Source organism: Rhea pennata, chromosome 9 (genome assembly GCF_028389875.1).
Source record: "Rhea pennata isolate bPtePen1 chromosome 9, bPtePen1.pri, whole genome shotgun sequence".
Taxonomy (NCBI): domain Eukaryota; kingdom Metazoa; phylum Chordata; class Aves; order Rheiformes; family Rheidae; genus Rhea; species Rhea pennata.
Genome location: NC_084671.1, coordinates 23,552,962 through 23,567,376, shown reverse-complemented (window position 1 = coordinate 23,567,376; position 14,415 = coordinate 23,552,962). Strand labels below are relative to the sequence as shown.

General features: G+C 47.3%; 1 protein-coding gene across 1 annotated transcript; it reads left to right on the top strand.

Moving 5' to 3' along the window:
* Window positions 1-3,111: 3,111 nt before the first annotated feature.
* Window positions 3,112-5,287, top strand: LOC134144337 (transcription cofactor HES-6-like). Its single transcript, XM_062583148.1, has 4 exons — window positions 3,112-3,174; window positions 3,755-3,850; window positions 3,968-4,046; window positions 4,842-5,287. The coding sequence occupies exons 1-4, from the start codon at window positions 3,112-3,114 to the stop codon at window positions 5,285-5,287; spliced, it is 684 nt and encodes a 227-aa protein (XP_062439132.1).
* Window positions 5,288-14,415: the final 9,128 nt, after the last annotated feature.

The window sequence follows — 14,415 nt, the reverse complement described above, 5'->3', positions numbered from 1 at the left end:
AAAAGCTGCTCCTCTTTTTCATCAAAATGCTGTCTTACAAATGAACCTTGAAATGTGCTCACTGAGAGTAAAAGCCAGAGAAGCAAGACCAGTACAAGCAACAGGCCCCTTGGAGTCTCCCGCACCCTTCCGAGGTTCGGGGCTGCACTGCTGCGGGCAAGTGAGGCCAGGAGCTGCCCCCATGGCCCATTCGCCCAACCCAACCCCTTGCCACCAAAAACACCCTAACACACTTGTTTTACAAAACCAGCAGACCCCCTCACACAAGGTCCTCAGAGGAAGGCAGGCCACACAGGGTCAAGGTTGAGGGCAGGAAGCACCACAGAGAGGGAGGGAGAGTCAAGAAAGGAGCTGTGAGGGAACACACAACCCACAGCTTCTTATTCCACTGCTGCCTTCTCTGTCAAACCCCCTCCCTTCAGTACACAAAGGGCAACTCTGCAGAGGAAACCTCTGGGTGACCTTCTTGCAGAGCATCTCCTTCTCCCAGGAACCAGAAACATCCATACAAGAGGCTAGTGATTCCTCTCAGCAACATGTCTCAAGGCAAGAAAACTGGGGGGGAGGGGGGGGCGATTAAGGCAGAAGTAAGTCCAGGCCAAGGAAGAACGGGAGGACAAGGAACTAGGTGCCACCACCACAGCCACCAGAGATCTTTCCAGTGGTGCTGATGAGCCCATGGGCCACAAACAGGGGACACAGGCCACCACAGTCTCATGCTCAGCCAAGGAACACTAGACAGAAACCTCCTTGAAGGAGAACAGATGAGTTTGTGGGAGAGCCCCTGCCTCCTTCTGGTACAATTTGATGTGTTTTTCAGAGCTCTTAGGCAATTCTGTATTTGTTGACACCCCTTCAGTGCTCAGCAGGGATGGGAGCACAGGTGGCCTTGGGCTTCTCCTTGCTGCTCTGACCACTTTGGACATGTGCCTCTCTCCACAGAGGGTGATGGTGTTGTGGGGGGCCATTTCTTCTCTTCCCCACCAGCCAAGCTAAACCTGGTTAGAAGCCATGTAGCCAGGTCACAGGCAGAAGCAGGAGCCTCCAGGTCTTAAACACACTAGACAATTCCCCAGACTTCGGAATTAATTTCACTCCTCATGCCCAAGCCCTGTGCTACCAACTCACAAGTTGGAGCGCTTTCTCAACCCATTTGACGACTTTAAGTCCCAGCTGCTGCAGTCATGAGGCTATATGGATGTCTCAGCCACATGTTTCCTGAAGATAGGCAAGCTTCTAAATCCCCTGTGGGGTTGAAAAAAAAAACTCGAGAACAAAGGACTCTCCAATTTTGAGCACTTGGGGTTGACAGAACTGAAGGGCTCTCACACAGGACAGCAGAACACCCTTTCATTTTCTATTCAGGGGGCGCATCGGATATGATGTGCCCACCCTTGGCCTCTTGCTGCATCACCTTTACTTGACACTAAGGACAAAGTATCAACCTTCTCCTCTCAAATCCTCCTTCTGCTGGGCAACAAACACACCAGCCCATCTCAGGCCCTCCCTCGTGGGCCTTAGCCAAGCAGGATGCTCTAACACTGGGCAATTGCATTCAATCTCTGCATGCGACTGACAAACAACCTCTGCTTACAAGATACCATGTCTGGGGACACGTTTTCATTATAAGCACAGGCAGCAGCACATACAGACATGCAGTAAATACGCTTGCATTTACGTACATACAAATATACACCCACACAGCGTTTAAGCAAGGGACGCAATGTCCTAGCTTTTATTCCTGGGGTACATCACCACCCACAGTGGAAGGGGTGGAGTAAAGGATCTGCAGCTGCAGAGTTATGCAGGGTGATGGGAAATCCCAACAGCCGATTGGGGTAGCTTTTGGTTCTGAATCACCACAACCTCTTCCTGTCCATTTAAATAAGGTGACACATTCAACACCACCATAAAGGGCTTCACTTGTGTGACTCTACAGGACACTGCCAAATCCTGCTCATTAGCAAAGCAACTGTCAGAAAGCAAAAGCAGTCATCAAAAATGCCTTCCCCTTAAGACTTAGAAGTGAGGAAACATAAAAGTACATTCTCATCCTGCACCAAGTCTCCTTTAGAGGCCCATGTGCTTTTGCACTAGCATTTCATTGGATGAAAAACAAGCTCATCGAAAAAACAAAAACAAAAACACTCTTCCCCTGAAAACCACCCAAAAATATTTGCAGCATGATTGGGGGGTGGGACACAAGGGGAAGGGGAGTAAACACTCATGCAAAAAAAAAAAATAGAATTAACAAGACTGAATTCACCTCTAGGTGTTTTTGCATCTGAAATTGTCTGTAATTTTAGTATTAAAGCCTACATAGCAGTTAAAAAGCTAAGAGCTGCATATTTCCTACATTTAGGGGCATACAGAACTACTCAGACTCTCAAGAGGTAAATAAAATTCTGCAGCATTTTCCCTAGAGGATTTCTGCGATGGAAGCAATGTTTCTGTAAGTGTCTGCTGTCAACAGTTTTTAATTGATCATCATTACCTTGTCATAATAATTCCTGGGAGTAGGAACTACTAGATCCAGTACTCTATTATTACACTAAGAGGCTGCCCTTGACTTCAAAGATTTAAAATGACTGGGGCTCAGGTTAGCAGGTAAAAAGAGACAGCAGCTCAAGGAGATAAAGGGGAAAAAAAGATGCATAGAAGACAGTTTCCCAGGTGTAACTCAACTGGTTCCCGGCTATTGTTTCGCTCCCTGGGAATCTGTGCGAATTGAGCAAGGAGCCATGCAAGCTGCTCCGCGCGCCCCGGTTTTGCTTCCCTTCTTCCCTAACAAAAGATCCCTACAAAGCAAAGCTTTGGAGGCTGGACATCTGTCGCCGGTTGGGGGGGCCGACGTGGTCATTGAAAAGAAGCGGTGACCTGTCAGCTTTGATTGATGGCCACAAACCTCTGGGCTCGACCCCTCGTGTGGGAAAAGGAGTCCAGCCAAGGAAAGCTCTCTTTCACATGCTAATTTGGGGTTATAAATACAGCAGAGGAGCAGAGGGGAAGCAAAGCACCCATCAGGAAAGGGAGCGACCTAGTGAGGAAGGAAGGGTCTCCTCCGTGCGTCCCCTGCCTCCCAGCAATTCGGAGCGCACAGGCTGGATTACAATGACTGCCACAGCCATGGCCAGCGGCGTGCAGAAACTCTCCAGCACCAAAGAGGAAAGGAAGGTAGGTCCCGCTCCAGGCGGGTTCACCCAGCCAGGGACACGCGCACAGAGCAGGAATCCCGTAACGCGGGTGCTGCCGCTGGGCACTTTTACTGATACCGTGCTGCGACCACAGGCAGTACTTCTAGGAAAGAGAAACGGAGCAATTTTTTCCTTTCATTATCAAGATGTTTTCTCCAAGTATAACCCACGTGGGTGTTTTTTCCGCTTCCTTTCTCTGTCTTGGAAAGGCGAATCTCTTGATTTGAGCTGGGGAAACTCCGATTAAGTCAAGTTGAGGTGAAAGAATTAAGACCTAATATGATCTAAGAAACAGAGTATTACCGATGCAGAGATGGGCCGTTCTCCATCCTGCTGCAGTAGCTTGCTGCTGTGGAGTGTCCATCCCATTACCCCACACCGCCTTCACTCAAGGATGCGGGACCCCAGGCTGCATTCTGCTTCAGTGAAGCCAGCACGGTTCAATGCTACCTCCACTGAGCTGTAGCATAGAGAAAAATAAAATAAAATCTCTGCACTTCCTCCTCCTCTTCTCTCTTTTCCCTCTTTTTTTCTTTTTCTATCCACTATCGCCTTGCCAGTTAAGGAAACCTCTCATTGAGCGGAAGCGAAGGGAAAGGATTAACAACTGCTTAGATCAGCTGAAGGAGACTGTTGTTGGCGCATTTCATCTGGATGTAAGCGTTCACTTTTACACAACTTTCACCCTTTTGCTGGTGGTAGATTCCCCCCTCCCTTTGAGAAATTGTCCCACACTACACTGTCTCTCAACTACCGAATTCTTCCTTTATCAGCAGTCCAAGCTTGAGAAAGCAGACATCCTCGAAATGACAGTAAAGCATCTTCAGAACATCCAAAACAGCAAGCTTATGGGTGAGTGCACCTTTCCTTCAGCCCCTTTGGGTTTGGCTCAGGGTTACAGCAGGAGTGTGCCAGCAGAGCAGAGCATGCTGCATTTTTAATCCAGCAACAGTTTGGCAAAAGCATCTTTCAAACCTGTTGACTGGCCTGGACTTTGCTTTCACCACTAGATGGGGAGATGGAGCTGAACACTTCTTAACCCACAAGAGTTTTCCAGTGCTGGTTTCTCCTTTTGTTCTGGTTTTGCACTGCTTGTTCATAAGCAGCCCCATCGGCTGCCTGGCTGGCAGGGAGGCAGCTGGGCAGCTCACTCCCTGCATGACCTTCTTCCTGAACCTTGCAAGTGATTAACATTATAATAAAGCCCAACTGAGCTAAATAAAGATTAAATTAGTAGAAGAATCAAGCTACCTTCTCCAGGAGCCAGTAACTGGGGCTTACCTAGTTATTTTCTCAGTCTCAGGTGTTTTACAAAGCCACCCAGAGGTTATTCCATGATATTCCTGCTCTGCTGGGAAATTCCATCAGGGCATTTGAGCCCTGTCTCCCGCTCTGCTGTGGCCCCAAGATCATTCTCATTTGCATCAATTGTGCAGAGTTTTTGTCTTGCCCAGAAGTAGGGCACCGACCTCCCACAGACCCCTCAGAATGCTTTCAGCAATACACCGGGATAGCTTTCTCCATTAAATCACCCAGGACTAGCCTGTAGGGGCCAAAGCACATGGGAATCTTTTCAATGCTTTTAAATGAGAACACATTGTGCAGCTTTTACCCACTCACCAACTCCTTGTCTCCTGTTCGATACAGCTGACTCCAAAGTGGGCCTTGAAGCCCAGCAGAGATACAGCACTGGATATATTCAGTGCATGCACGAGGTTCACAACCTTCTCCTCACCTGCGAGTGGATGGACAAGACTCTCGGTGCACGATTGTTAAACCACCTGCTGAAATCCTTACCCAGGTCTGGTGAAGACACCTGCAAAACAGCATTAAGGTCTTCAAACCCATCTCAGCAGCCTACCTTGACACCAAAATCCCCACTGAGCCCTAAGGGGAACACTCCCAGCAGAAACCCACCACAGGAGCACTTCTACCTTGTGGAGAACAAACAGGCTTTGAAAAATTCATTCCAGCTGCCACCCATGTCTGTTTTCAGCCAGGTAGACACTGTGCCTCCCAGACAGGTCCTGCAGCCAAATTTTTCCCATAATAACCCTAGTATGGGGTCATTAGATATGTGGAGACCGTGGTAAAAGGTGCTTTAAAATGTTTCTCCTAATCTTAGACACTCGTTAAGTATGTATCTTATAGATATGTCTCTTTAAAACACTTAAGGAACAAGTCTGTTCCTGTAGGTGTATTAAAGACCAGGGTACTTCATGTCGAAGTAAACCTACGTGTAGCCTGCATTGTAGAAGGCTGCTATTATTTTGTATTTATTTAATACATCTAAATTATTGTATAGAATCCTCTCATGCTCTTTAGTGTATATTAATTATATAACTTTATGTTCTTAAAATAATTGGCCTCTTAATGAGAAACAACACACTCTTGCATCAAGCTTACCTCTCCAATCTCATGTAAGCCACTGAGATTACTTTGCTGGATAAAGGAGAAAAAGGCCAATCATCTTTTTATTATTATTCTTGTTCAACTATAGGAGATTTCAGTTCTAATTCCTGTAAGAATGCTGCAATGATTAGAAGGAAGAGAGAAAGGGAGAGGCTCTGTTTAGACATTTTAGGTTCAGATATATTTGGTGTTCTCTGTAGTGCTTACTCTAGCTGTGCTGTTCCTAACCACGTAAACATGTTGGCTTTATTGTTCAAATAGTGAGCTAGGTGCAAACATATGTTATAGTTACATTTAGAGATTTTTGTTTATCTAACTAAAAATTATAAATAATCTTTTGGAAGACCGCAGCTGACTTTTTTCCAGCCTTGTCCTATCTGCTCTGAATAAACAGTACTTGGGGATCTGCTTTTGTTTCTTCTTTCACAAATGATTCTTCCTTAGCAGTTCAAAGATTTTTCATTATTTGCTCCTGACACTTTGCAGAAAAAGCAGCATTGACACACGCACAGAATCACCTGGAGCACAGTAACATTTCAAGTTACGAAGGAAGTCAGAAGCTAGGCTTATCAACCTGGCCAGATACTTTAGGTTTTAATTGTAAGGGAAGCTCAGATAGAAGGTAAGATTCCCTACAAGTTGTACTAACAGGATTGGGACAAATCTGCTCGACTTGTTGGCAACATCTGGTCACAGTTTTTCAACTCAGAGGCAGTTGAAAGTTCTTCACAGTTGAAAGAAAAGAGCAAGGCTCCCTTAAACAAACACTCTGCATACTAATTAACAGGCCCCCAGTTCAGAGGGACTAATTATGCAGCGCGATCTATTTGATGATGTGTTGAAACAGTGAAAATCGTCACCTCTGGTTTTGGCATCTTTTGTGAAGCTCTCCCTTTTATCCCGCACTTCTGAAAAGCCATTAGAAGGAGCAGCATAAGGGTGGCAGGAGTAACAACTGGCTGACATGAAAGAGAGAGCTTTGCCAAGAGGCAGGGCACAACCTCCAAGAGCCCTGCCAGGCAGCAAAGCAGCTCTTGAAAGATAGACTTGTGTCCTACACAAGCAACCTCAGCCTCTCTGGCAGAAAAATTTGTCATTGCTTCCCCAAATTGAAGCAAAACTCTTACTGAAAGGAACCTCTAGAATGACTAATGATATGGAAAACGCATGCAAGTCTTCCTCCCACCAAAATACAGATCACAGTGGGGACTGGAGGCAGTCTATGCAAAGAGCAGCAAAAACGCAGAATATTCTGTCAGTGAAAACACTTGGGCAAAGGGAACTAAAACACAAAAATCCCACAACTGAGAAGACATTAAAGATGTTTGCAGCTTAATATCACATGTATTGCTGAGTTTAGGGAAAAACACATAGCAGCTGGTGAAAGATTTAAAAATAGGAAGTGAGACTGCAAAACTCTGCCAAGAATCCCCAGAAACAGTTGTAGTGTAAGACACTAATTTTTCACTGTCTTAATTTCAAATTGATGACATCCTTTTAAATGATCTCTCACATATCTAAGTATAAAACCTAGGTCACACAGGCAGAATCCCTCCAGGAACTAATACAAGTCACTTATTTATAGTAAATAAAACAGTTCTTCAAAAAGACAGATCATTTGTGACAATTTGTGTACATAACATCAATTATCACTTGTGCTTGACAAAGGAATTTTGTATTTGCTTCAGATGCAACCAGAACTGTACAAGAGCAACATTATTTCACTCTTCTACACGGCCTTTTCTCCACTGAAAACCCCAAAATGCTGTCAGGTCCCACCATCTGATCCACTGGGATGAAGGGAGGTGCAGGGGAAGTAAGTGGCTGGGGGATGCGACTTTACAAGCAAACGTAGCATGAGTGGGAGTGCTGCTGCACAACCACCTGCGTGGACAGGCCTGGGGTGTTAGTCACCAGCGCGCAAGGAAACCTGCTTGGAGAAGGGAGCATCTGCTCTTGCTTTCCCTAGCGGTTCCACTGTCCCCACTGCTGGCAGCAACTGCAGAGCGCTGGGGCTCACATCTAATCTGGACGTATCCTTTAACAAGATCATTGCCTCCCAACTGGCTGCCTAATTCAGAATAAATGTAGCCCTGCCCTAATTAGACAGCATTCAGAGCTGCACCACCGCACGTGCTGCCTGGATACAACAGCCGTTGGTAGCTGCAGCTGGACCTACCATCTGCACCAAGCTCCTGGAGCTGTCTCTCTCTGTTGCTGAGTGTGCCGCAACGCAACCCAGGGCTCGGTCCCATGCACCCAGATTAGGCGCCTTCCAGATTGCACAACAAGTTCCCATCTGGGACTACATGCCCAAGGCAGTAGGGATGGATTTAGAGGTGCAGACAGTGGATCTGCTGCACACCCAGGCCTTAACCTTCCACAGGCTGGAAATGGCCAAGACAAGCACCCCGACCAGATTCCTTAATATGGGTACAGCCAGACAGACCTGTTTGCTAATAGTCACCAGATCATTCAAAACCTCACCTGGCACATGCAGTGCACGCAGAGTTGAGACAGCCTCTTGCAGACTTGTGCTTTGTTTGTCCCCTGCCACTGTTCCACCCACAAGGTTTGGCTGCAAAGTTGGATCCAGAGGGTCTCACATCAAAGCTTCAGATTCAGCTCACAGACTAGAGTCCAGACACATGCACAAAAGGTTAAGCTTATAGTCACTTCACTGAAGGACAAAAATCAAGCAAGTGCCAAAATACACATGTGCATAGCAACTCCGACTGTATAAACTGCAATCCCAGTCCAGCTCTCATTGAAACCAGCAGCAGAACTCCCACTTATTTCTCAGGAAACAGGCTGAATCCTTTCCCAGTTAAGAAAGCTACAGGGATTCATGAGTATAACACAGAACTTATGGCTCTGTCCAGTTCCTGGCATGCTGTCTTCTCCCCAGACCCACAACCCTCGAGGGCTGCAAAGCACCCCTGTCTTTCCCCTTACTTCTCCTCTCACGCTGACGGCTTTGGAGCCACACGCGGTCCCACAGCTACCCAGAGCAGCCAGGCCAAACCACTTTAACAGACCAAGCATAATGTTGAGGCCTTGCAGATTGTTACCCAAGGAGGTCGAGAGCTCTGCTTAAGAAAGGAACAAGAGCCAAGTTTTCAGCTGACCTCTTCATTGTGCACTCACCCCGGCAAAGGCTAAACCCCACACTGCTGATCTGACCTCTCCAGACCCACAAAGGGACTTCTAATTCCCAGCACTTACATGGCAGCAACCTTGCAACATCCCACACAAAAGCAGTTCTGGGGCAAAACATTTTCAGCCTGATTTTAACCGTACAGTCATGGTTACGAGTGCTTGTAACTAGCTAGTAAAGTGCTCCTGCAGGGAGGAAAGTGAAAACAAGCCCAACAATAGAACACCAAAGACCTCAGTTTCCCTTTATATGTGTGTCTTTATCTCACTGCTTCCAGTGTACACACTCCTTCCTTACCAGAGACATACTCTATTTTCAGCTCATGAGAAGTAATGTTGTGCCGAGAACCTAACCCAAAGGCTGCCACATTTTTCACACTCACAAATAACACAGCAGAAGCTGAAGCCAGCCCTGGATCCGTACTGCTAAGATGTCTCATTTATAAATTGTAGCCGTAGTAAGAGCGTAGTTTGCTGCCTGACACACTACTAGATCACAGACTTGCCAGAGCCTGGCAACTCAGTTAATTTCTGAGACTCTCCTACGGTCCTTGTAGTAGATGTCACAAATCCCTCTGCACATTTGGAGTTAAAAAGCACATTGAAATGTTTTCATCAAGATTTCCATAGCTAATACAACAACAAAATAGATGTCTACACTCAATGTCTACACCCCGCATTCACCATAATGGAGAAATCTGGACCCCTACAACAGCTCAAAGTGATCTTTGGGGCTGGAGAACTGCCCATCTGCTTTGCCAAAGAGCAAATGCCTCCCCGGGATGGTTAGGAACAGTGCCCCCTCCTTGGGGTGGCCAGGGGAATGCAGGCAGGGTCAAAGCAGCCCCTTAGGGAATGGCTCTGCTGCCTGCACTGCTGCCCTGGTGAAAAGGTTCTCCTTCTGGAGGGAGGGAACAGGAGGACACCCGGACTCACCTCCAAGAGAAAGCCTGGGGTAAAAGGAAGGAAGAAGAAACCACTGCCAAGTTATCCCTTTCTTTGCTAGTATCTTCCTAAAATCCTTTCCTTCTTCCTTATTTCCCTGCCCAGCACCCCCATCCCCCAATTTGCCCATGCAACAAAGGTCAAACAAGGAGGCCCCTTTGGTATTTAAAAGCATCATAGAATGACTTCTCACTCAAATCATTGTAATGATACCTCTTTGCATCGTTACCTGCAGCCCACAAACTTTCTCCACAGGCCTAAGAATACAGTTGTAAAACTGTTTGCAGAGAGGAGAAATGGAGTGGCTGATCTTGTTACCCCTTTATAAACGCTGTCCCTTGCTATAAAGAGCCATTTTACTGCCTTTCATGGTAATCTAACAGAGAGCTTGCCTTTCCACTTTTATTCTTTATGATACAGACTTTTATGGCATCTCTCAGGCTCTCAGCACACTCTGTGTCTTTAAAAGCACAGGATTTAATCAGCTCTATGAAATAAGGCTTTATATAAACCACACAGGCATTTCCAAAGTCCTGGCCTGGCTTCCACTTTGGCCTCCTTTACAGGCTTTGTTGGGACCCTCCTGTCTTGCAGCCTCTCCACCAGCAGATGTGCTTTGTACAACCCCCTAATGGGATTAACCAGAGGGCCCAGGAAGAGGCCATCTGTCGCAGCCCCACGATCACTGACCCCTCTGAGGTAGCGTACTACCAGCTCCCCCCAGCTTTAGCTAAGATCTTAGCTTTGTTTTCCTAGCGGCTGTTAAATCCCAGCGCACGCCAGGAGAGATGCATTCCCTTAAGGAGGTGGAATTCGTATCTTTTGTGCAATGAGCACCATTTCTCATGGCTGCTGGTGGGAATGAAGCAAAGCCTGCTGGAAGTACTGCCTCTGCACATCCCTCACTCCTTGCTCCAGGGTGCTACAGTGAAAATGTTTTTCAACTGAAAAAATAGAACTAGAAGCAAGCTGTATGTGACCACAAAAATACAAGATGAGGAAAATCATGATATTGGCTCTGGAAGACCACTCCTGGAAGCCAGTAGATGGAGTAGGGATCATGCCAGGGAGTGGGTAACGTTCCCCAGAATGCCTGCAGCATAAGCCTTGAACACAACTGAGCTTTGCTTTCCCTCAGCAGCCTCTCCATGGGATCACACCATCCACACTGCTCAAGCTGCTTCTTTCCACCTCCTATAGACTGAGGAGGAGAGAGAGAGAGAGAATCATTTCCATACCATTCAGAACAGCAGATGTCTCATAGGACAGTGAAGTGAGTCAGGAGAGCTCTAGCTGAGCCCCTTGGTACAGAGGAACTCCCAGAGGAAGAGCAGCAGGAGCTGGAGCCATCGTGGGTCAGGCAGGGGGAGTAACAGCTCAGGAGTAACCACACAACTTCTCTTTTCTCTCTTCTACCCTGCCCTACCCTATAAACATTCAGTGTACGTGAGTATTAAAGGACAAAACCAAACACTTCAAGCTATGCCATCTTCCACTGAAGAGGCTGTGGGAACAAGCAGTCCAGGAGGGACAGCAATCACATCACCCCATGCACTCCTGAGAAGTGCTGAAATATTATTTTGATAGGTCTGATAGAAGAACCATCCAGACCATTAGCCACAACTAAAGCAATATCTAGACAGACAGGTTCTCCAAACCAGACATGTTGCTGTCCAAATTCTCTGGGGAAAAGGAGAACAGTACCTCCCCACATTTCCCCCCCTCCCAACAGTTTTACATTGCACATATGAATGCTCGCTCATTACCAGACCACTGCCACAATCCAAACCATTTTTCTCCCCTATCTGTGAAAATTCAGTGATGTGAACGCATTTGGGGCAGAAAGTTCCATAAGCAGAGGGCTTTCCAACACAGACCCAAGACATGAGAGGGAAACCCAAGTCTGTTCATACAGCTTCCCTCATCCACAGGCTTCGATTTGGTGTCAGTTGCCAACTGCCTTCAGAGCAGAGGCAGTTACGGTGGCATAATGAGGGGTAGGAGCTAAGGCATGGGCTCACACAACAGCCTATTTTCTTCTGGGCCCAATTCCAACCTTCGCTTTCTCCACATTCAATTTTTTCCCAGCTCCTGTTTGGGGGTGATGATTCTATTCATCTTTGAGATCTCCAGATGAAAAGCACTAGTAAGATGCCAAGCATTGCCCAGATCAAAGAGATGAGTCAGGACTTCAAAAGCACCTCTCCAGCTGAGTATCATATGAACCACATCTCCACTGTCCAACTCCAGCACTCATCTCTTCAGTGTCCCTCCATATAAATGTACTCATTATCACTGCAGCCTTCCTTGAAATATTGTTAACATCTGGCCCAGCCTTCCTACTACTCTCAACTTGACCTGATTTCCACCCCCCAACAGATCTGCAGGCTGAAATGAGATGCCCTGTATGAGAGCAGTGCTCTGCCCTGCTCATCATCTCTTCCTCTTCAGGAAGTCTGCCCCAACGTCTTGCTCTCCCACTGGCACATGGTTACTCAGGGCACTAGTGAATCGTTAGGGAAGTCTGTGATTAGGAACGATAATTGCAATTGAACAGGAAGGAGTAGGAAAGCAGAAAGGCTACAGTGTGGCACTAAAACCCCGAAAGAGCTGCTTTCTCTTCCAGCTGTTGTCTTGACAGCTGCAGAGCCCCCATCACAGTTCTGAGCACTCCTCCCAGAGCACTGCCAGCAGGCAGTGGGCCAGCAGCACCCCCATCTGCCCATCTCTGCTATCAGCCACACAGTGCATACCTTCCTGTGACCTTTTGGGTTGCTCCAGGCTACGAAAGTAACTCCTCCAAACTCCCAGCAGGTGTTAACCTGCTCTCCTGCCCTGCGTTCACCTGGTTAGAGTACCACACCCCAGGCTGGTGGTGGCTGATGGACAGACCCCAAGCACTGTAAGCTTGAGGTGCTCACAGGCATATTCCCTGGTACAATGCAAATCCTGGCCAGGTTGCTCAGCCCACCTCTGACACAACCAGAGCACAGTGCCTTACTACTAAGCATGTCAGCTAACTGTACCACAGGCCATGAGGCAAGCAGGTACACCCTCACCTCCCAGCAAAACACTTGAAACAAACCACCTCATAGCCTCCTGCAGCTTGTTCTTCTCAAGGGGAAGCAGTTTTATGATGGGAGAGGATGACAGGGCCTCCCAGAGAGATCCTAAGATGGCTGCAATTGCTTTCCAGGTTATAGCAAACCCAGGACTGAAAGTACTATAAAAATAATCAGCCTGTCTTCTTCTTGATGGCCTTGCAGACCCCACAGCAAATGGGGAACATCCAAACGTTTCAGCGCAGATCCACACTGCAGTAGCATAAGATGTGGGACACAAAGCACCGTGACCTACCGCCCCCAAAGAGCTAACTTTCAACACCCACTTGAGGCCGCCACATACTAAGGGCTCAAGGTCACGTAAGCTCCAGGGCTGAGTCTGCATCAGCAAAAATTGTATGTCATAGAGCAGATCAGTTGGCTTTGAGGCTCTTACATCCGTCACATATGCTGCTCAAGATTTTACTTCCAGCTAGATTTTGCCACCTGGACCAAACTCCCTGAGCATGCATGTGGTTCACAGCTGTCTGTAGCACCAGCTGTTGTTTCTCACCACCATGTCCTCCTCCACAGTTGGAGTATATTGGTGCAAACTCAGAGCAGGACTTCCAATTTAGTTTCTACTAAAGGAAGACAGTGTGTGCGCAAAAGCTGTGCTGTGGATGGAACCCCCAGTGCACAGAGTGAGGAGAATTAGGAAATTTGCTCCAAAACCACACAACTGCTCCAAGAGCAAACATCAGTGTAGATAGAGCCTATAATCTCCCACAATTGTGAGGGGAAGTAGCACCACTCCAGACTGATCCTAAAGCATTTCCATAAACTTTTGGTTTCACAGCTTTAATCCCTGTCCCTCAGGGGAGAATTTACACACCTTTCACCTTTAATCCAGCTGTCTGTATCTATATCCTGCTCCTGGCACACACAGAGAGGCCTCACCCAGCACACAGATGGTTCTCCAACCTTCCCTAAGTGTGGGACAGGTGTTTCTACAGCTGGCCAACAGGTCCATTTAGAAAGTCAGCTCACAGTACTACTAGGTATCAAGAAGCAAGTCTGAACAGAAAGCATCTGCCTACCAAGGATGCACCTGTCTACCTCAAGAGCCACCAGGCCAGCAGCCTTCAGTTACATTCAGGTAGCATCTCCTGGTCCTCAGCCAGACAGTATCCCATTGCATTAAGTGGGCCACATGCAGGTTTTTGCTTTGTAGTATGTACACTGCAGCCACTCACATGGTCTGGGTGGATGCTGACAGAGGACAGCAGGAGCGTCCATGGCAGAGGAGCAAACCACAAGACAGTCTCTGTAGCCAGCTGCCTGCTGGGCAGGAGGGGGAAAAGCTTCAGAGAGCAGAAATTATTTAGGGGAGATTTTACCCAAAACTGGCAATTCAGTTTCTAGTGGCTTTCATCGACAGAGATCACAGAGAGTGAGTGAATGACCAGGAGAGCTAGAGAATTGCTTCTGACAGGAAAGCCAACCAGACAGAAAGCCCTCACTGCTGGGGATCAGTTCCTGCTGGCTGCCGCTGTAGTTTACCACCATGTGGACAAGCTAAATGCTTTAAAACAAGAGCTGGAAAATCTTTTCCAGCTGCTGTCACACAGGGAGCGGGCTCACTCCAGCACCCACGTGCCTCACTA

What these genes read in the sequence shown, in the direction of transcription:
- LOC134144337 (XM_062583148.1), top strand. Translation starts at nt 3,112, where the DNA reads ATGACTGCCACAGCCATGGCCAGCGGCGTGCAGAAACTCTCCAGCACC. An exon ending in TTGGCGCATTTCATCTGGAT is followed by an intron (nt 3,851 to 3,967) that starts GTAAGCGTTCAC and finishes TTCCTTTATCAG; the next exon opens with CAGTCCAAGCTTGAGAAAGC. An exon ending in CCAAAACAGCAAGCTTATGG is followed by an intron (nt 4,047 to 4,841) that starts GTGAGTGCACCT and finishes TGTTCGATACAG; the next exon opens with CTGACTCCAAAGTGGGCCTT.